The 22,172-nt window shown below is 38.3% G+C and overlaps 1 protein-coding gene across 1 annotated transcript in view; it reads left to right on the forward strand.

The window, feature by feature from the left end:
* The window catches only part of LOC103471987 (uncharacterized), a 43,305-nt gene extending 22,074 nt beyond the window's left edge, over window positions 1–21,231 (forward strand). Inside the window, exons 19-32 of the mRNA XM_017307347.1 lie at window positions 1,515–1,740; window positions 2,618–2,887; window positions 2,983–3,019; window positions 4,626–4,686; window positions 5,327–5,561; window positions 5,796–6,065; window positions 6,161–6,197; window positions 8,043–8,098; window positions 9,636–11,385; window positions 14,505–14,681; window positions 15,888–16,064; window positions 16,678–16,854; window positions 17,629–17,781; window positions 18,394–21,231. Of these exons, the coding sequence (XP_017162836.1) occupies window positions 1,515–1,740; window positions 2,618–2,887; window positions 2,983–3,019; window positions 4,626–4,686; window positions 5,327–5,561; window positions 5,796–6,065; window positions 6,161–6,197; window positions 8,043–8,098; window positions 9,636–11,385; window positions 14,505–14,681; window positions 15,888–16,064; window positions 16,678–16,854; window positions 17,629–17,781; window positions 18,394–18,439 (3,672 nt within the window). The 3' untranslated portion in view covers window positions 18,440–21,231. The remainder of the gene's footprint in view (window positions 1–1,514; window positions 1,741–2,617; window positions 2,888–2,982; window positions 3,020–4,625; window positions 4,687–5,326; window positions 5,562–5,795; window positions 6,066–6,160; window positions 6,198–8,042; window positions 8,099–9,635; window positions 11,386–14,504; window positions 14,682–15,887; window positions 16,065–16,677; window positions 16,855–17,628; window positions 17,782–18,393) is intronic.
* Window positions 21,232–22,172: the final 941 nt, after the last annotated feature.

Here is a 22,172-nt window from a genome sequence, read left to right on the forward strand (position 1 = left end):
TTGGTCATATTTTTGTTTGTCATAGTACCCCCAAGAATTTAAAACTACTTTCACCCCTGGTTATGGCTTGCACAGAGACAAATGTTGCTGCAGTTCCGCTAGATCCATGAGTAAAGGTCTATATCGCCATTAAAACAGCATTGTGTATGTTTTCAACATTGGCTGTGCCTGTGCATTGTAAATGCCGGAGGAAAAAAAAAATCTATGATAAAAGAATTACTTCAGCAAAGACTGAAGCAATTTAGTCTGACAAGAAGCAGGAGTTTAAAAAGGTCAACAAGACCAAGCTTTTTTTCATATCCCACTTCTACTTATCAGCAAGTGGATTTGCATATAAACTAAATATTTATCTACCAATCTAAATATTTACCCCTCTCTTGGTCTTAGACCAATGCTCAGGCAAAGCGCAGCAGATGTCACAATCAGACAGCTGGGGGTGTGTGTTCCGACAGACCGTCAGTTTCTGAAACCACACAAAAAAGACCTTGTAAAACTTGGGTTTGATACAACCCTGCAACGACTGTGCACAGGTTAAAAAAAAACAAAAAACCACCTCTTAAGACAGAGAAGGGTTAAATAGCATGCTAGCTTACTTGCTAAATATTAACTTGGTTTAATAATTATATCCAAGCTAAATATTTAATTTAAAAATATTTATTTTTAAAATAAATATATTTTTTTAGGAAATTAAATGCTTAATTTGTCAAAGGAATACATACATAGAAAAATAAATGTTTAGTTAAACTGCACATTTAATTTATAACATAATATTCAGTTTGCAGACTATTTTGTTTGTAAACAAAGACATGAAGCTTCGTCACAAATTCAATCTGAAAGACTGCTTAGCCTCACTTGCCTCATCAATCAGTGCCTCCTATGTAGCATCAGGAATGTTTATCGACCTTATCGAATTTCCAGCTCGACATTCCCAGCCGGGGCCTGAACGCCAAAGGACTTTAATGTTTATTTGTCATTAAACTTTCTTTAATCGCTTTCTTTCTCTGTCTGAGTTTCTCCAGATTGAAATGTAGTTCAGACCTAAACATTGAATTTGTAACTGAATATTTAGTTTCCAAATTAATATTTGTAAATTTGTAAGCTAAATATTTTTTTGTATTATAAATATTTAGCTTGTGATTTATGCCCCTGTAATAAGGGCATTAATAAATGTCTGAATAACAGTAAAAATATGACTGAAAAATGTACAATAATTTTTTAGGCTAAATAAACATAAATATTAATAGAATATTTTACTGTGTGACTTTATAAAGAGCCTCCCTTACGATGCTATTATATAAAGTCTAAGACTTGAGAGACTCCTGTAAGGTTGGTGGTTATGGGCAGACTCTTTGGTGAAAACAAAATCCTCACTTGTGTGTAAGAGTACATTATGTACACTTCTTTAAAATAACATGAAACTTAGTTTGGTTGGAATCCTGATGCTGTGACTCTTGATCCACCAACTCTGGAGTCACAAAAGCTGTTTATCTGATTCCAATCATCTGTTTTTAAAGGACAAGCGATGGCTGACGGAGCATCTGGAAGAACTAGACGACAGAGACCTGAAGTACGTCCAGCACTACCTTCACACTGCAGACGAGTCTAAGGTCGGCTTCAAACCCATCAAAAGGCTGCAGGGTGCAGACAGACTGGACACAGCAGACCTGATGACTGAGACATACACAACAAACACCAGGGAGGTCACAAAGAAGATTCTGGGGAAGATTAAGAGCAATAAAGGTTTGTTATATGGAGAGAAAAATTTGAAACATCCGAAGACATTTCTGTTAAACATGTATTCTGTTTCTCAATAGACAAAGTTATGCCAATTTATAAGTTGGCTCAAATAATTTCTTTTTAAAGTTTACTTGAGTTAAGTTTCTTTAAGTTTAACCAACTCGTCTATCCAACTTAATATATTATGATCATCCAGCTAATTTTTCATCAAGTTCATCCTACTCAGTCTAAGTTTTTTTAACTGAATTCATTAAGTGAGTTTAAAATGACAAATTTAAGTCGGTCTTAATCAAATCATTTAGTTTACTTCAGAAAAGAAGGAAACTAATAAGCAATCACTTTTAATACAAGGTTTTCTTTTTTACTCAGACAGCCTTTATTTGAGAGAAGTTAGACAGGAAAGTCGGTGATGACGGAGAGAGAAGACAGCAGCAAAGATCATCAGAACTTATGATGACTGCGTCGAGGACTAAAGCATCCTTATGTGCAATGTGTTTTACCTCTGCGCCACCACACAGTTGATGATTAAAGTTATAAAAACTTAGTAAACTGAGTTGGATAAATGTAATAAATTGAGTTGGTCAGACATAGGATATGAAACTGGCATTGTTTCAAGTAAAGTCAAAGTATAAAGTTAGTTGATTTACATTAGTTAGATTTGGTACTTTTAAGTTAATTGAACAAAAAAAGTAAGTTATCACTGAACCAAATGAATGAAGTGAGATTAATGTAAATGCCAAAAACACTTTAGTGTGTAGAGGAGCAGATTAGTCCATCATTTACAAATGAAGGTACAGCTAGATTCTATAATCTGGCCATTATTACATCACAAAGTTTCCATCAAGGAACTGCAGTGATTTCTTTGTGTTCATGCCTACAGAGAAAGAGTTCAGCAGGATGCTTCTGGATTTTGTGAGGAAGGTACCAAAAGAAACCTTGACACAACTCACAGAGGATCTCATGACAGCAAATATCTTGAAGTCATCGGAGAAGGAGGCAATCCTTCAAAACCACACCAGAGTAAACATGGCCACCTGCTTAGTTGACACTGTAGTGGAAAAGGAAACCAATGCCTCCAAAGAGATGATTCATCATCTTCAAACCATCAATCCACAACTGTGGTCTGAGCTACAGTCACCTTCTATTGCAGGTCAGTTCACAAGGTTTTATTGGCCACTATGTTTCTTTTTTATTAATCCTATGGTTAAAGTGAACACTGTCTGCTGTTGTTTTACCTTTTTCTAGGTCAAGAGTCTGGTGAAGATCTCTTTGATAAGGAAACGTAAGTTCTACAAGTTCTTCTGAAGTCCAGATTCAGATCCAGTTTATCTAGACATCAACCTCTGAAGTGATCTAATTACTCTGTGTTGGAGTAACACAGAGTAACATGGAGTAACCATCAAGCATAAAATATTCACACATTTTTATAAACACAAGTATTAACAGATAAGTTAGGGATCTGTGTTAAATGTCTACCAGATAATGAATCATTTCAGAGTGACTTATTTACCATGTTCTAAACTGATCAATTTAGGGACTGGAACTTGATTTCAACATGTATGACATACGCAGCCCCGGCTTCAGAGCAGTTTAGCAGGAGGGGTACCTTTGCTTAATTTGAGGGGGGCAGACTAAACCAGCTTTTACTTTAACATAAATACATAAACAAACTTTTACGTGACATTTCAGGTAAAATTACCATGTTTATTTATACAAGATAAACAGTAAGGATGTAAACAGTGACATGTGTAACATGCAATTTGAGCATAATGTTTATGCTCAAATTTGCATAAACATTAGCTTGATGTTGCAGAAATCTAAGGTGTCCCATGAAGACTAATTAAATGCTAAATCAAATCAACTGAAGTAAGAGTAGAAATAATATTACTCAAGTAAAGGGAAAAAGTACAGTACAGTAAAACGATTATCAATTCGTCCTTTCCCAAAAAGTTACTTAAGTGAATGTAACCAGCACTACCCAGTTTTGAACATATATAACAGCAATACTATCCATCCAACCATCCATCCATTTTCTTCCGCTTATCCGGGGTCGGGTCGTGGGGGCAGCAGCTTCAGAAGGGAGGCCCAGACTTTCCTCTCCCCAGCCACTTCTTCCAGCTCCTCCGGGAGAATCACAAGGTGATCCGAGGCCAGCTGAGAGACATAGTCCCTCCAGCGTGTCCTGGGTCTTCCCCGAGGCCTCCTCCCGGTGGGACGTGCCCGGAACACCTCACCAGGGAGGCGTCCAGGAGGCATCCTGACCAGATGCCCGAGCGACACCAGCCCAGATAACAGCAATACTAGTAACCTATTCTTGTCAAAAAGCTTAACGTGATTTATTGACATTAGTCGGTCATTTAGCTAACATTACCTGCACCCAACAACATTAATGAACTCAGTGGTTAGTTTGGGGGTGGGTGGGTGGGGGGGGGAATGTGCAAAGTTCTTTGACTTTTGCTAGTTTGCTGCCATGATTCTAACACACACCAGCATGCCATTCCGCACAGCAGCAGCAAGCCTCTGTCGCATTTACACTAGTGTTGCATTAAAGGCGGCTCAGGAAAACACCTTATGACATTTTAGCAATGGATTAAACACTTGTAATGGCTGAAAAAGATGCGGGAGACAGAGGGACCAATACAGGATGTGTGGGACCCCTACTGTACCAAATCAAGATAGGAATAATAGAAAGTTGGCCACTCTGAGGAAAAGATGAAAGAAATACGTTCCACTCCAGGGGGAGCTGACTCTTTGGGTGGACAATGCCTCCCAGTGCCCCCTATTGACCGCCATCCAATCAGGCCTGGATGTATGACATCTTCTGTAATAGATATTTTCATAAAAAAAATTAACCTTCAGTAAATTTAATGTCATCTTATGGCCCATAGACCCTTCAGGGACATGAAGGAAATCTGGCAGCCGGAATCTCCTGAAAACAACAGTGATGCTGTAAGTTGCCATCTTTGTCTATGAGCTTAATGCCACTAGATAGTCTAAGTTTTGACTTACTCCTGTAAGGTTAGTAGCTATGATCAGGTTATTTTGGAATATATTTTCTTCACTTGTTCTTAACAATGTGTTTTGTACATTGCTTTAAAAAAAACATCAGACATAGTCATGCAAAGAACCTGAAACTGTGACCCTGGATCCTCCAATTATGGAGTCCTAATAGCTCTTGGCTGTCTTGTTGATAACATTTATCTAATTAACCTCATTTATTTTTAAATGGTACAAAGCAATGGTTGAAGGAGCAACTGGAAGATCTGGATAGCAGAGAGTTGAAGTACTTCCACTGGTACCTTTACACTTTACACGAGTCCGACGTTGACTTCAAACCAATCAAAAAGACCCGTCTGGAACATGCAGAGAGATTGGACACAGTAAATCTGATGTTTCAGATGTACACCACAGACACCAAGGAGGTGGCAGAAAAGATTTTAAAGAAGATCATTCCATATGAAGGACATGTAATTATACTTTTTCCTGTATTGCCTACAAATAGGAACGTCGTTAACTTCTCTGATAATGAATGAGCTCGAAGATTTTGTTTCTTGATTTTCTAACAAGGAATATTTTCCTGAACTGGCAGGTGTTTAAAGTTTGGCTTCTAGATATTTTGGAAGACCTGGACAAGAAGAAGCTGAATTTATTCCAGTGGTACCTTCAAACTGCAGACGAGTCCAAGGATGGCTTCAAACCCATCACAAAATCCAAGCTGGACGGTGCAGACAGACTGGAAACGGTTGATCTGATGATTAAGACATACACCCCAAACACCAGGGAGGTCACAAAGAAGATCCTGAAGAAGATTGAAAGCAATAAAGGTCTGTTTGATGGAGCAAAAATCTCCTTCAAGAGTTTGTTCTGAAACATCTGAACAAGTACCTGCTAAACATTTATTCTTCTTATCAACAGAAAAAGTTACCCCTGAAGTAGAGGAGCAGATTACTCCATTATCTACAAATGAAGGTACAACTAGATTCCAAAATTAGGTCTTTACTGCATCATAAAGTTTCCATCAAGGAACTGCAGTTATTTCCTTGCATTTCTGCCTACAGAGAAAGAGCTCAACATGATGCTCAGTGACTTTGTGAAGAAGGTACCAAAAGAAACCTTGACACAACTCACAGAGGATCTCATGAGAGCAAACATCTTGAAGTCATCGGAGAAGGAGGCAATCCTTCAAAACCACACCAGAGTAAACATGGCCACCTGCTTAGTTGACACTGTAGTGGAAAAGGAAACCAATGCCTCCAAAGAGATGATTCATCATCTTCAAACCATCAATCCACAACTGTGGTCTGAGCTACAGTCACCTTCTATTCCAGGTCAGTTCACAAGGTTTTATTGGCCACTGTTTTTCTTTTTTATTAATCCTATGGTTAAAGTGAACACTGTCTGCTGTTGTTTTGCCTTTTTCTAGGTCAAGAGTCTGGTGAAGATCTCTTTGATAAGGAAACGTAAGTTCTACAAGTTCTTCTGAAGTCCAGATCAGATCAAGTGTATCTATGCTGCCTCACCAACACTGGTGCCCAACCCTTCATATGAATTAAAGCCTAATTAGTTTGGAGTATAATTGGTAACACTTTATTTGAAGGAGTGTGCATAAGACTTACAGTACATGACACTGTCATAAACATGACATAACACCTGTCATGAACATAAAGAAGTCTTTGTGAATGTTTATGACAGTTGTCATGAAGTGTCATACAGTAAATAATGACACTTTTAATGCAAAGTTAGACTCAAAGTCTAATGCAACTTTGTCCATCAGTGAAAATGATGGACAACAAAAAATTCTATTGCAACCTCTGAAGCTGAGACTTAATTTCCTGAGAGGTCATTTGACATTTGTAAGATTTCAAAAATTAACTTTTGACCCCAAAAGCTAATGTCTTGTTGATTTTATGACATACCTCTCTACTAAATATTTTTGTCAATTGTCTTGAAGGTATCTAATCTATCTGTGTGCTAAATTTCAAATGTTTTATACCTTTTTGATTGGGTTAACTTTAGAGGATGTTGTGCAGCTGTTTGGCCACACCCCTTTTCAATTATAGTGATTTTTGTTTTTCTGCACGTTTGATGTGTTCAAAAGTTGGTGCCTTTCTATCATTAGGGCCTCCAAAAAACTACTTTGCTTCAGAAGAGAATAAATCACTGCAATTACAATGGGCCTTTGCAGGAGTTTTGTTACTCAAATAATGAATGATGAGAACCAGCTGGTATCTGACCATCTAAAGCCTTGTCAGTGTGAACACTGAAGCTGGTAAAAAATCTCATTTACAGACTGCAGGGTTGTGGAGGTCAAGAGACAGATTGAGTTTTTACTGATCTATGGTTCTGTTTCTGAAGAAAAGGAGAACTTCCTTTTGGTTTCATGCCAGCATCATGCCCTACAAGCCTAAGCTAAGCAGAGCTGGATCAGGACCAGCCTTGTCCCAAATATCCACTCCCCCACAGCTCGACTGCTAATAGAAAGCCCCATATAACACCTTCTGCAGCAGTTCTTCAGTTTGGTCCAAAACTGCAGCTTCAGTAAAAACAGTCAGAAATTGATTTCTGCTTCAACAATATGAAGCTGCAGTTTTCCAGAGATGTCTCCCACGTCCTTTTCTCTTTATATCTCCTGCTACCCATCAGTGCGGATACGGTGATGGCAGTTTAAGAAACTGCTAGGTCCAGAGAAGGTTCACTCTGCTCACCTGAAAACTAAACCAAACAAATGAGCAGGGGTCCAAACGCCTCTGTGGTGGAGCTTATGCATCCACTTTATGACATAAGACCAATAAGCCAGCCAGTGAAGTCCTTTCCAGTCTGAGTCACCTGGTTGTATTTATCTAAAACACAGAGTCAGTTTATTTTCCACAAGTTCCTGTTCTCTTAAACTGTCACTTAGAAAAGTATTCATATCTTTCTGCACACATGCAGGGCCCCCTCTTGAATCATAGTTTTTCTACCTTAGTACCTGAAAATAGAGGAAACAGTCTGTTATCCTACTGACATGTTTCAGCTTTAATAACTGCAGATGTGTTTTATATATGCAGGCGAAATAAACTGTGCTGATGTTTTGGTTGCTGTTTCTGGCATCAGTAGTGTGTTTTCTGGTGGGGATGGGGTCTTCTTGGCAGAGAAAATTTCTGTGTGGATATTATGTGATTTATTTAATTTTTTAAAATATATTTATTTAATTTATTTTGGTTTTTTGCTCCAATATTAATTGTTTCCCTTCTGAATGCATACAAGTGAAAGACAATAGAATTTGTAAATAGAAACTGAGACATAAATAAATAATGTAATTTCAGGGATAAGACTGAGAAACCCCAAGTAGAGGAGCAGCAGGAAGGCCAGCAGGACTCAGGTAAGTGGTGAGAGTATTTTAAACTGGTCACTGTTGGAAACTGTTACAGAGAGAAGACAAACATATTTAGTTGTCTTTATATATCTATATAATCAGAAAACTTAATGATTTGCAGTTCTCAGGAGTTTATTTCTGTATCAACCATTAAAATGGTAAAAATCTAAACTGACAAATTACAGCTTGTATGATGAACCATAGCTTCAGTCTATAAAGAGATCTTTTTCATCTCTTTCTGCTCAGTGAAACACTGTGAGGAACAGTTGGAATCTTTGTAAAGCCTGAATATAACAGGTTTTACAAAAAGTGAACTCAGATGGACTCCAGAACTCTGCACAAACACACAGTTATGATGAATGATATGAAGAACAGGGGTGTAACTGTCTGATACATCAGTCTTTATTCCATCCACCAATACATGGACTCAGAAAGTAGACAGGGAAAGCAATTCAATGTTTATCACATCATTCATTCATATCACAATTATTATATTTTCCTAACATGTTCCTAACATGTTCTTAACATATTTCTTTCATAGTAGGGACTTTTTGGACTTTGTTTTGCTTTAGTCCTATATTAGCAATGGCTTCAATGGTTCTGTATGGGGTTGATCTAGAGAAGCTCATCCATGCATTTATCTTTAGTCACATCAATTACTGCAACAGTATCTTCACAGGTCTGTCCAATAAATCAATCCTCCAGCTGGAGCTGATCCAGAACGCTGCTGCTCATGTTCTCACTAAAACCAGGAAGTCAGAGCACATAACACCAGTTTTAAAGTCCCTACACTGACTTCATGTAACTCAAAGAATAGACTTTAAAATACTGTTGTTAGTTTAAATAACACCAGTATTTGTTATGATGTAAAGCACTTTGAAATGCCTTGTTGCTGAAATGTGCTACACAAATAAAATTTGATTGATTGATTGATTAATTAATTAATTGGTATTGCATAGCTTGCACAATTTTCAAAAATATTTAAAAATGTTCTTATTGCTTTAGCAGCTTGGTCCATAGATGTTATGTTAGAGCAAAAAAAAATAAATCTAGGCAGAAGTGGGCATGGCCAAAGTAAAACTGTTGCAGAATCATCTAAGGTTTAAGGTCACATTAAGATTTTGAGTGTAGGACTTGAGGTTTAGGAGTTACTACCTAAAATGAATTGTCCTTTGTAATGGTGCCCACTAAGTATTGGGAAATATGAAGATTTTTCTCTAAGCAGCAGCAAAGTTTTTCAACCAGAGCCTCATTAGCTTTATTCCAGCGTTTCCTGCTTTTTCTGGCCAATATGTATTAGAGGAGAGGAATAAAAAGAATAACAAATTACTCCACAGGAGCAAGAGAATGGCCACGCCTTGACTTGGCCATCTGCTTGCTTCCACAGGCTTGGAACCATAATAATTAATTTACTGTGAATATATTTAGCATTTTAATGTGTCCATGTGACCTTGTACACAAACACCCCTCTGAGAGGATCAGTAATAGTTTGTATTCTTCATTTTTTAAGTGTATCCTGTTTTCTGTTTGTCTCTTCATTCAGATATTGTTAGTCGGTGTCAAAGTGACCTTAAAGAGTCTCTAAAGAAGATGTTCCGATATCTGCATGAAGACAATGTTGAAGCTCAAAATCAAACCTTTCAGAATCAGATCTCCACAGAGCTCTACATCACAGAGGGATGTAAAGTAGTCAATGATAAAAATGTAGTCAAAGTAAGTAAATGGAGACAGATTCGAACAGCATCCAGGAAACATGGGTCAACAATCACACAAGAAAAAATGTTCAAACTCCCTCCTGGAAGAAAGGAACCAATCAGAACAGTGATGACAACAGGTGTGGCTGGAATGGGGAAAACAGTCTTAACACATAAGTTTATTCTGGATTGGGCTGAAGACAAAACCAACCAGGACATTCACTTCATATTTCCATTCACTTTCAGAGAGCTGAATGCCTTGAAAGAGAAAACATTAAGCTTGATGGAACTCGTCAATCTCTTCTTTTCTAAAAACAAAGAAATGTGTAGCTTTGAACACTTAAAGGTTTTGTTCATCTTTGATGGTTTGGATGAGAATCGACTTACTCTGGACTTCCGCTACACTCAAATCCTGACTGATGCTACAGAGTCCACTTCAGTGGATGTTCTGCTGATAAACCTCATCAGGGGGAAACTGCTTCCCTCTGCTCTCATCTGGATAACCACACAACCTGCAGCAGCCAATCAGATCCCAGATGAGTTCATTGACATGGCGACAGAGGTCAGAGGGTTCACTGACACACAGAAGGAGCAGTACTTCAGGAAGAGATTCAGAGATGTGCAGCAGGCCAGCAGGATCATCTCCCACATGAAGACATCGCGAAACCTGGACAGCATGTGTAACATCCCAGAGGTCTGCCGGATTGCTGCAGATGTTCTGGAGAATGAACTAAAGTTCAAAGAGGGAGCAGAGTTGCCAAAAACTTTAACTGAGCTGTACATTAAGTACCTGGTGATTCAGAAGAACAACAACAAGGAAAAATACAGTGGTGGAGCTGGAAATACATACATCCAAGAGATGGTGGAGTCTCTGGGACGACTGGCTTTGGAGCAACTGCTTAAAGAAAAATTTATCTTCAACAAATCAGACCTCAAACTGTATGACCTTGACATCAAAGATGCCTTGTCCTCAGGAGTGTTCACTGAGAACATTAAAGAGGAGAGAGGATTAGGCAAAACTTCAGTCTACTCCTTTGTTCATCTAAGCATCCAGGAGTTTCTGGCTGCAGTCTACATGGCTCACTGTTTCGCCATTAGGAACACAGAGGTGATAGAGAGCTTCCTAAGAGAAAACCATAATTACTCATCTTTGGATGAGTTCCTGAAGAAAGTCATGGAGAAATCCCTCAGGAGTAAAACCGGCCAACTAGACCAGTTTGTTCGCTTCCTTCATGGCCTCTCTGTGGAATCAAACCAGAGACTCTTAGGAGACCTGCTGAGGAAGACAGAGAACAGCCCTGAAACCATTCAGAGAATCATCAGCAATTTGAAGGAGATGAACACTGATGATGTCTCTCCAGAGAGAAGCATCAACATCTTCCAGTGTCTGACAGAGATGAATGACCTGTCATTTTTTCAGGAGATCCAACAGCTCTTGCAATCAGGGAAGAAGCTCTCACAGAGCCAGTGCTCAGCTCTGGCCTTCATGCTGCAGATGTCAGCGGAGGTCGTTGATGAGTTGGACCTGGAGAAGTACAACACATCAGAGGCGGGAAAACTGAGACTGGTTCCAGCTGTGAAGAACTGCATAAAGGCTCGGTGAGTCAAGGGGTTTTCGTTGTGTTGATGTTGATTCAGCACTACTGCACTCCTGTTTATTCTTAGTTTTTCAAGTTGCTTCTCGATGATTCTTGGCCTTTAGCTACTTCCTTAATGCTTTGGTCTATTTAAACCATTCAATTCAATTCAATTTAGTTACTTAGTGCCAGTTCAAAACAAATGTCATCTTGGAACACTTAAGAAAAAATGATTCAATCACACAAACATTCCAATGCCAGTGAATTGTTCAAAGTAGTTTAAAGCACTTCTATCTCAGGAAAATGTACATTTAAGACTGTTTCCCCATTCTATTTTTCCATCTTCTTTACAATACCTTAAGACCTTCTACTTAAATCTGGCATTTTCTCATTGTCGGTATCTGAGATACCAATTGAAAAATGTAAATGTTCAGCTCACTCATGACAGCACTGCTGTAGCTTTTGGTATTTAGAGATTTTGCTCATTTAAAAGTGTCCCATTTTTTATCTGTTTTCATATTCAATTACAATGAATAGAAGACATTGAGAACTAGAAAATCAATATTGTATATGAAAGATCCAATCAGCCACAGGCACAATTTAAAAGTTAAATACCTCTATGCTCATTGGGCCATCAGTCCATAATTTGTCTTTTAGGATCTTTGACCGTTTTAATAAAATCAGTTTTGGTTTCATAGAATCTTGGACCATTAAAATAAGTACTTCATTGCAGTTGTTGCCATGGGAAATAATTGTTTTCACACAGAAAACCTTGTTAACAAATTTTTCCTCTTCTCACTAATTTTCTCTGAGTTTGTAAATGAGAGTAAAAGTTTCTGGAGGAGTCCTAGTTTTTGTCAAGTTCTCCCAAAGATCTGAGGACTCAGATTCCAGAGTTTGAACCATTTTCTTCATCAGCACCTCATCTGCAGCCTTTAACACTTTAGACATCCCACCCTCTTAATTACTGGAACAACTTTCATTGTTTTCACATGAAAAAATGCTCATTGGTCAGCCGCTCTGTATCCTTCCACTATCTTCTGTCTTCAGCTCTTTCTTTATATTATGTCTGTAAACAATGAAAATGCACATATTTTTAAGAGTTCACAACATCAGATGTCTTTTTTTTTTATCTCACCTGTCCTTCGTTTTGGCGTCATGAAAACAACAGATAGTTTCTGTAAAAACAAAAGATGGACTTAAAACACATAAAGGCATTATGCACCACATAAAAATTTTTCTTACCATGAGTCCTGGAATGATCGGGCTTGATCTGAGAGACATGAAACACTGGATGAACATAATGGAGGTGAGAGGGAATTTAAGGCAGACTGCAGGACTGATGACAGAGACAATGGTAAATGAACCAAGGAACTTGGGGGAGAGTTTCTTTGAGATGGACTTGAGGGGAAAATCTTTTGAAGACAGCCCAAAAGCTCTTGACCAGAGCATAAAAGGGGGCTGGCACACACTGTCTATCTGCAGTGCTTTTATTCTGAAGAGACGTACGTTGTAGGGCAGCCTTGGTTTGACTCGCCACACTCTGGCAGTTCCTGAGGTGAGTCCTGACTGAATGGGTGACTGGTTCTGGAAAGGAGGATGGCAACAAGGGATACTGGTAGCCAGTAGAGGCTTCGAAAGGAGAAAGGCCTGTAGTGGCTGAGATGTGAGAGTTGTGCGCATATTCCTCCCCAGGTAAGTGGGTTTCCCAAGAACCAGGATTAGATGCAGAAACACAACGCAGGGGATTTTCTAGCTCTTCATTCATTCTTTTGCATTTCCCATTGATTTGGGGGGAAATCAATGGGAAATTGATTTCCCACTTGCATGGGATGCACATGCCAGTGGAAAACATACTGAAAAAGAAGTGACTGTCTCGGAGGCAGAAGGAAGCTTAGACAGTGCAACAAGGTGGCATGGCTTTGAAAACCTGTCAATGATTGTGAGAATGACTGATTTGTTAGGGGAGGCGGGAAAACCAGTGACAAAATCTAAGGCAATGTGTGGCCATGGGTGTGAGGGAACTACTAGAAGCTGAAGCAGACCAGCAGTAGAACTGTAGGATGATTTACCCGTAGCACAAATGTTGCAGGCTGTAATGTATTGTACACTTTTGTTAAGGAACGGCCACCAGAAATGACGACGAAGAAGTCCAATAGTATGGCTGATCCCTGAATGGCAAGAAAACTTTGATGCGTGACCCTAATGGATCACCTGGGACCGCATGAAAGCAGGGACGAAGGCTCACTTTGGAGGACTTCCTCCACGGTTTTGTTCATCTACTTGAGCTGCCTCAATGGGGCCTTCTGGACCCCAAATAATGGAACCGCCATAACAGGAGGGTGGAAGGATAGGTTCGGAGGAGTCTTCAAAGTTATAAGAAGAATGTTGTTTTGAGAGGATGTCTAGTTTGGAATTTTTGAAACCAGGGCGATTGTAGTTGAATTGAGAAAAGAACAATGTCCAGTGGGCCTGTCTAGGATGTATGTGTTTACCAGGCTGTAGATTGACTAGGTTTTTGTGGTCTGTCCAAACATGGATGGTTTGTTCTGTGCCTTCGAGCCAGTGTCGCCAACACAAATTTATTGGCTTGATGCTCCCGGTCACCAATTTTATAGTTGCGTTCAGGTGGAGTAAAATGTTTTGAGAAAAATGCACATGAGTGTCTTGTTTGTTATACCTGAGTCTGGTGCAGATGACAATTAGAAATATAGACACAGTTAAGGGTAAGTACGTAGTTTATTTTATAGCAGCAGGAACAACAGGAGAACAGATAGCAGGAGGTGAGGACTGGTCAGCCATTCACACTGGCAGGGAAAAGGTGAGTAACTGATAAGTATACTGGATGTGAGAGCAATATGCAGGTGGAAAGGAGGCAGCTCTTACTGTTGGCTGAGATGGGGTGGTGCTGTGGGGGGGAATGTATATCCAGGCAGAGATCGGCTGTGAGCTGGAGAGCTGTGTTGAGACTAGAGTTCTCTGAATGCTGTCTTCCAAGAGTTTAATCATGACCAGCAGAGGTTCTGTAATGGCAATCTCAGTAAAATGATATTCAGATGATATGATTGAGATCACATCTTAGTCTGTTTATAATCTAGATTGTCTGATTTAATCAAAACTGACTCTCTTCTCTAATCACAGACTTGGTGGCTCTGATCTCTCAGAGACTGAATGTAAAGTTGTGGCCTCAGCTCTGAAGTCCACCCCCTCCCATCTGATGGATCTGGAAGTAAGTAGGATCATTGAACTGAAAGACTCTGGAATGAAGCATCTGTGTGAGATCCTGGAGAGTTCAGCCACTAAAGTGACGATTCTGAGGTTTGTTTCATCTATTTATTCAACAAAATCATTCACTGATACTTTAATACTTATTTAAATTCATATTTCTTCATATATTAATTCAGTCTTTAAAGTATTGAACTTTATATTTTACTTATTCACACTTTGTTAGGGTAGAAATTATTACTTTAACCTCCTGACTACCAGGAAAAAAAATATTGTCCAATCACCATTTTTTTTAAATCCCACAGTCTTTGTAAGGTAATTAGAATACTGAAAACATTTTTTTTTTGGGGGGGGGGGGTGTTTTATTTTCGAAATATGATGTGTCCACTACAGAGGACAATTTTTCAACTTTTAAATACTACAATAAAATACAGTCAAAATTATTCATGGAATGTTTTAATATGCTGCTAAAAGACTTATTTAGAATATTCCAACAAAATTTTAAACCAAAATTTGCACAATAAAAAGTTTTATTCACTTACTTCCCATAAAATGTGCTAATACTGATGAACGCCATATTTATGAATGAGAAAAAGGAAGGTACAAAAGTCCCACCCCTTCACACGTGGTATCATTGAAAAGCCGTAAATGTCTTCTCTAGATACCAAAAGGAATTAATTCAGTAGAATGCAGGGGGTGGGAGTTATTCAAGTTTAGAAAGTTTTATGTTTTCTACGCTCCTTCACCCTGATGTACCATCCTTCGGCAGGGGGGGGGGGCGCCGATTTATGTTTTTGCATCCACCTGAATAATGTGTTGCGCCCCTGGGTGGAGGGTGCAGGGACGTATGCACACTATCTAGATCTATCTATACATTAATTATTAACCCCTCTGACTCCAATAGTCAATTTTGTATCCTTCTTGCTGGATAACAGCATGCATTTATAGTAATTTGTAAAATCTCTTGCAACTCTCCAGATGAATCCCAGCCAATTCTTCTTTGGCAAATCTTTGAAGCTCTTGCCAATTCAATGGTCTTCTCGCATGAACCCTGGTTTATCTCAGATTTTCAATGGAATTCAAGTCACGGCAGAGTTATAGCTCTTCACCTGGATCAGTATACGTTAGGTAGTTTTATATATATATATATATATATATATATATAATCAGTTTTACACATCAGTTCATCACATTTTTGTCACTTTTACATTAAGTGAAATAAATTTCCTATAGTGCTCATATTTAAGTTTTAACCTTAATCCTGTTGGCCTCAGCTCACAAAATGTATTCTTTACTTAGATTGAAGTGGTGCAGGCTGTCAGAGATCAGCTGTGCTTCTCTGGCCTCAGCTCTGAAGTCCAACCCCTCCCATCTGACAGAACTGGAGCTGAGCAAGAACTACGACCTAAAAGACGCTGGAGTGAAGGAGCTCTGTGGTTTTCTGCAGACTCCTTTCTGTAAAATACAAAAACTGACGTAAGGAAAAACATTTTTAAAAATAGAGCTGATATTTCTGATGTCAAAGTTTAGCTGTCACTACACTGCAGATTAATGGATGATAATCTACTGATTCATGGTAAAGTCTGTTTTCTTCTTTTCTGGTTTTGCTCAGTTAAAATGAGCTTCTTTTTAAAAACTCCGTTTGATTAATTGATGTCACTGACACCACAAATCCGCCTGCATTATTTAAAAAGATGATCTACTGTGTTTCTGTAGTGTACACAAAAGCTTATAATAATAAATATTTCTCACAGACTGCTATACATCGTATGGCATTGCAGAGTGTCACAGTTCTGGTCTGTAAAAATTAAGTCAAACTTTCTTGTGACACAATGGGGGTAAGTCAAAATGTAAACAATTAAGGCTGAGATCACAGAAGCAAAGAAAAATGTAAGAAATTTCAGGGAAGATTTGGGCAGCTGAGTTTTTGAGGAAGAAGCTAGATTGAGTGGTAAAGAAGAAAGGTCTGGAAGGACTGCAACCCTTTAGAGCATTTAATAATGTAGTAAATATGTTTCAGTGTTTGGATATCAGTTATAACCTGCATCCTGATGTCTACAGCTCGCATGTTTTCTTTTTCTTTATTCAGATTGAAGGAGTGCAGGTTGTCAGAGATCAGCTGTGCTTCTCTGGTCTCAGCTCTGCAGTCCAACCCCTCCCACCTGACAGAACTGGACCTGAGTGAGAACAAAAACCTGAAAGATGCTGGAGTGAAGGAGCTCTGTGGTTTTCTACAGACTCCTTTCTGCAAAATACAGATATTGAGGTACAAGTGTAGTTCAGTTCATATTTCTATGAATAATTTATATTATTCAGTTGAAAAACAAACCTCATATCTTTTATTCTAATAAATATATATATTTTTGCAAATTTGTTTTTGGACTTAGAGCTAGTGTTTAATTTAGTTCCTTTGTGTAACTGAGTTGAGGTCAGAACAGGACAGCAGTTTTACCCCCAGTGTGTATAAATTTCCCCGCATGTGAAGCAGGTCAAAGGTAATTTGATCAAGTTCAGAAAAGTGAATTTCACTTCCTGTAATCTATCTGATAATTAATATGGCATTCCTGATTGATGCGTCAACACTTATAAGAATGTGAATAAGTTTACTGATTAAAATCCTCCAATATATTTTTCACTAGATTCTAGATTTGTCTGTTTCAGCTCTTAAAGTCGGTTTTACATGAAATGTTCTCCATAATGTCATGTTTTTTGTGACTGTGGAAATAGTTGAATTTGTCCGTGTTAATCTACATTTGTTCATATTTCCTACAAAATGCCTTTTGACTTGGTTGTTTTAAGTAAAAGTTGAATAATTTGGCTACAGAAGCAAAGCGTCTACTGATGGAGTTGCTGGTGGAGCTGGCAGAGTTTAAGAGCTGAAGTCAGCTGGTCTTTACTGACGGAGCACCATGTTGTTAACTGGTTCCAACAGAACCAGTTCACAAACTGGTTCCAACAGAACCAGTTTGTGAACTGGTTCTGTTGGACTTTTTTAACCTGTATCCCAATGGCTTCATCTCACATTTGATCATTCTTTCAGACTGAACGGATGCAGGTTGTCAGAGGTCAGCTGTGCTTCTCTGGTCTCGGCTCTGAAGTCCAACCCCTCCCATATGACAGAACTGGACCTGAGCTACAACAACCTGAATCAGTCAGATGTTCAGCAGCTGAAGGATCTTGTAAAGATTCTGAGGTCAGTAGATGACTGGAGTGAGTTCAGCTCTCAGCAATAATGAACTAAACCCTGCTAGTATCAAATCAAAAATCCAGTGTTTCTAGTAGAGCTGCTGCTTCTCAGTGAGAGGGGAATGGTGAAAGACTTCTTGAGTGGAAACAATAGGCAACAATCAGCCAATCTGATGTTTGTAACTTGTTATGGTACCTGGGTTTGTGTTGATGTGAAAATAACTGTTTTTGTGTTCATCTTTCTTGGAAATAATCAACCTTCCAACACGTATAGAGACAATGATGCTCATTCATCAAACCATGGTAGCATCAGATCTTAGTTTCATCCAGATGTGTCTGCCTCCATATTTATGAACGTGAGTGAAACCTGCAGAGGAAGCACACTTAAGACTAGAAGTGTGTGCAGGCGTATGAGCTTGAAGCTCAGTGTGTTCACTCATTCATGTTAAAATGAGAGAAAAAAGAAAGCTGTCTCCACTCCAAAGCTGCTCTCTGAGCAGGAAAGAAGTCCTTGCTGCTCTTTCCACTGGATATGATTCATCACTAACCAACAGCTGATGGAGAGAGAGGGAGGCTGAAAACACTCATTGATTTCCTCTGTTGTTCCTTTTCTCTGCAGGTGGGAACCATCTTTGTTAAGGGAGAGAAGATCAACTGTTTCCTGATGATGAAGCTGCAGCAGTTTAAGTTTAAAGAGTGTCACACTAACTGTGACCTGTCAGATGTCCCACTTCATTAAAATAATTAACAGTAGGATAATATTTTAGTGCAATTGAGGAGGTACTCAACTGTTATGTTGTATATAAAACCTGAGTAAAAATTAACAGGAGATTGTAAAATCACATAAGGGAAACGTCAGGTGCCTCAGATCTGTGAGTCTCCACAGCAATCAGGAATTGAGAAAGTTGTGGTTTCTGGACTGCTAAAGGCAGAGGACAGCACCTTTGAGAAAAAATATATATATGTGTATGTTTGTGTTTTAAGAAAAAACATTCCTGTCATGTTTTAAAATTAAGTGCTATTCTTACTGGATAATCAGAACAGTTCATTCTGCCAGAGAAAGCAATTATTTTAAGAGTTATTAAGATTCTCCCTTTCTTAAAGGTGATTAGTGTATCATGAGGATTCAGAGAGATTCGACATTAGGATGATGTGACCCCAGATCGGGGGCAGGTGTTACGAATAAGGCCAGATTTGACAATTAGATGGTTTTACTTTGACTTTGGTATTTTATGATTTTTGTTGGCATGAAGTAATTAATCTAGAACTTATGATTTATTCTATGCTGAAGATTCAAGCTTAACAAGGAGGGTTAAAGTTGAAAGAAACAAAAATCTGCATATTATTTGTTATCCCAAGTTATTTGCAGTGATGAAACATGTTAAATTGAAAAGGAATAGTTGTCTCGTCTCCATGCCTTTTAAGAAAACGGTTAGTTTTCAGAACCAGTCCATGACGAGGTTTTACAAGTCAAACTCTAAAATTGACAATGCAAAGAAACACTTAAAAAAGGAATATGGCATCAGTTCAAGCAATGAGGTTATGCTATGCTGTTTCAACCTTGATTTAATCTTTTTCTTTCTGAATCTAATCATGTAATCATGGAAAACCTGTGATTTTGGTAAGTTGATCAAAGCTGCCTGGGCTGTAGGGGAGACTGTGGTCATTTTTCATTTTTAGGATCACTACAAAAAGGCAATCTTAGTCTAATTGCCAAAATGTATATCTGCATGTATTTTTGGGATGTTGTGCTTCTCTTTAAGCAATCAGAATGAATGTAAACATACTTTATTCATAAAATAACATCTTCAATAATAGTTATCTCTTGGTTCAACATAGCCCGTGTATCCCCAGCCCTATCCCTCCCACCCCCAACAGAATGTTTCACTAGGGACCATAATGTTTACTTTGGGAAGTAAACATTATTTCATAATTATAATTATAGTTCCTTTCTTAATATGTTTGCAAAGTTGAGACTCCGTGGCATCTAAAGAAAATAATTTTAGCCTCCTTTTCAGAAGTGCATTTTCTTTTTCATCTGTGTATCTCTTCAATGTCATTCTGACTATTTTTGTATGCATTGCTCCTGATCCAATAGACTTCCCCTCACTAACTTCACTGGTGGCTCCCCTACTTGTTTTGTGCTAATATACTCGAGGCATGATGTCCACTGTATAATTATGAAAATGCAGAATCTTTATTTAATATATTGAAGACACATAGACAGCAGCTAAAATATGTGCATTAAGTGTATTTTGGTCAATTGGCTCAACCTACCCAAAGCTATGAATTTGACTTTACCTTAGTCTACTGACCATTTGAAATTGTAAGAAGTCAATAAATGATTTTTATAACTCGGGAATTGAATGTTACAAATATCAATCATAAACAATGTTGAGCAATGATATCAATAATTGAAAGTAATGTGAGGTAAAAGGTAAATCGCTGATTTAATTAATGTTATGATTAAATGTGTATAAAATATATTAATCTGTTGTAAGGGACAGGAAATGACCCAGATGTGGCATGAATGAAAAAGATATGTTTACTGGGACAAAGAGACATGAAGAAATGGTACACAAGGTGAGACATGACGTGAGTTTAAAGAGGAAGCTCATTGGATGACAGGGACCATGCACCTGCAAGCAACGGGAAGGTCACAAGATTTTGCAAAGATGTTCAGACTAGCTCTAGTGTGATCAAAAGATGGGCAAATAGACAAAGGGTTACAGAACTACAAAAGAGGGACTCCAGACAGGGTGTAATGGGGAAGCCAGTTATGCTTCCAGACAGCAGAGACACAATCCAGGTTCAGAGATGCTCATGACACAGGAAACATGTCCTAATAAGGACACAGAATGAGTTAAGATTCCAGAAGATCACGTTCACACAGAATCATGTTAGGCTTAGAGGGCATATAAGAGCTCTCCTTGGAAACATCCAGTGTTGTGTCGTGGGGACAGTCTTCATGTTCACATCAGGAGGTGAGCTGGTGAAGAACTAACCACCAAGGTTTGAGAATCTAAATCAGACTGAGTAAGTGCATCTCTGATGAGGCCAACCCACTAGCCAAGGGTTGAAGCTTAAAAATCTAGAATTACTCTCAAGTCTGCTGCTTCATGCTGGGTTTGTTCTTTTTGTTGCATACACAATTGTTCATAGGTTCTGTCAAGAACAAGCTCAATGAGTTTTAATTGGATTATTGGGGCTACATCTACCCACATTGGAGAAAATTGGATTATACCATGTTTTACACACAAAAAACAAATGAATCAACTTAGGTATTTCCCTGAGGTATAAGCCTCTCTCTGTCCTTGTAAATTTATTACATCCAAAAAGTTCACTCTGCCACAGTTTTAGGGCAAAATAATTAAACAGAGTTCAACTGTTTTTGCTACTTGTTTTCTTTTTCTGATTTGTTAAAGTTCCACTGTGTTCTGTACTTGTTGGCTTTGCAATTAAAGAGTGGGTGAAAAATGTTTAAAAAGTTGTGGAAATTTCATTATTGAGATTGTGACCATTAAGGATTCTCCCTAGTACTAAAAGTCTGGTTACATGAGCTGAACAAAATTTATCAGACATTTTCAGGCCTTGGTCCAGAATGTATAAAAACAAAACCCTTGTCCAAACTTCTGAAACTAATTCAGCCTGATTTCAAAGTACAAGTTGTATGAGAGGAGAAGCTGCCGTTATGGTAGTGGTGTCCCAATACTGGTAATGCACCAATAGGGTGCATTACCATATTGCTGCTCCTCAAAAAAATAACTGAGAAGTTAGATGGCAGAGAGGGAAATTTTTTTCTTCACATATTTACAGTTTTTAAAAATTCTGGTATTTTAAATGGATTGTACTTTTCATTTCAGCAAATGATTTAATGAGCATATGAATAACTGATCAATAGTTTAAAAAACCAGTAAATTAATTAAATGTAAAATAAAAGTATGAAAATATATATTGATGGTTGATTAAAAATGTTCAAATCCTGGATTGTTTGGATGATGGAGGTTGTGGATCTCATGGACTTTTAGTACAAAGGTGACAACATGTTTTTGCTACTCAGCAAAAACATGTGCTATCTCAGGCCATCAGTGTTCCAGGCCTCCTCATACCCCTATCCGACATATTGGGTCTCATAAAATAATAAAGGAATGTATTTATTGAGAATTTATATAGTTTACGTTTATAGTGTTTTATTTATTTATTATGAATCATCAAAAAGGTCAATAGATCATGTACCAGCGAGGATTAGGGGTCAAAGGTTAGGATTAGGGGTCAACGGTTAGGATTAGGGGTCAAAGGTTAGGATTAGGCATATTGTGTAAGTGAAATAACTCAAAAACTGTAAGTGTCAGACAAGCTAAACTTGGCACATAGAGTCAGACGTCTGCTGGCTGGGTG

The sequence above is a fragment of the Poecilia reticulata genome, linkage group LG11 (assembly GCF_000633615.1).
Source record: "Poecilia reticulata strain Guanapo linkage group LG11, Guppy_female_1.0+MT, whole genome shotgun sequence".
Taxonomy (NCBI): Eukaryota; Metazoa; Chordata; class Actinopteri; order Cyprinodontiformes; family Poeciliidae; genus Poecilia; species Poecilia reticulata.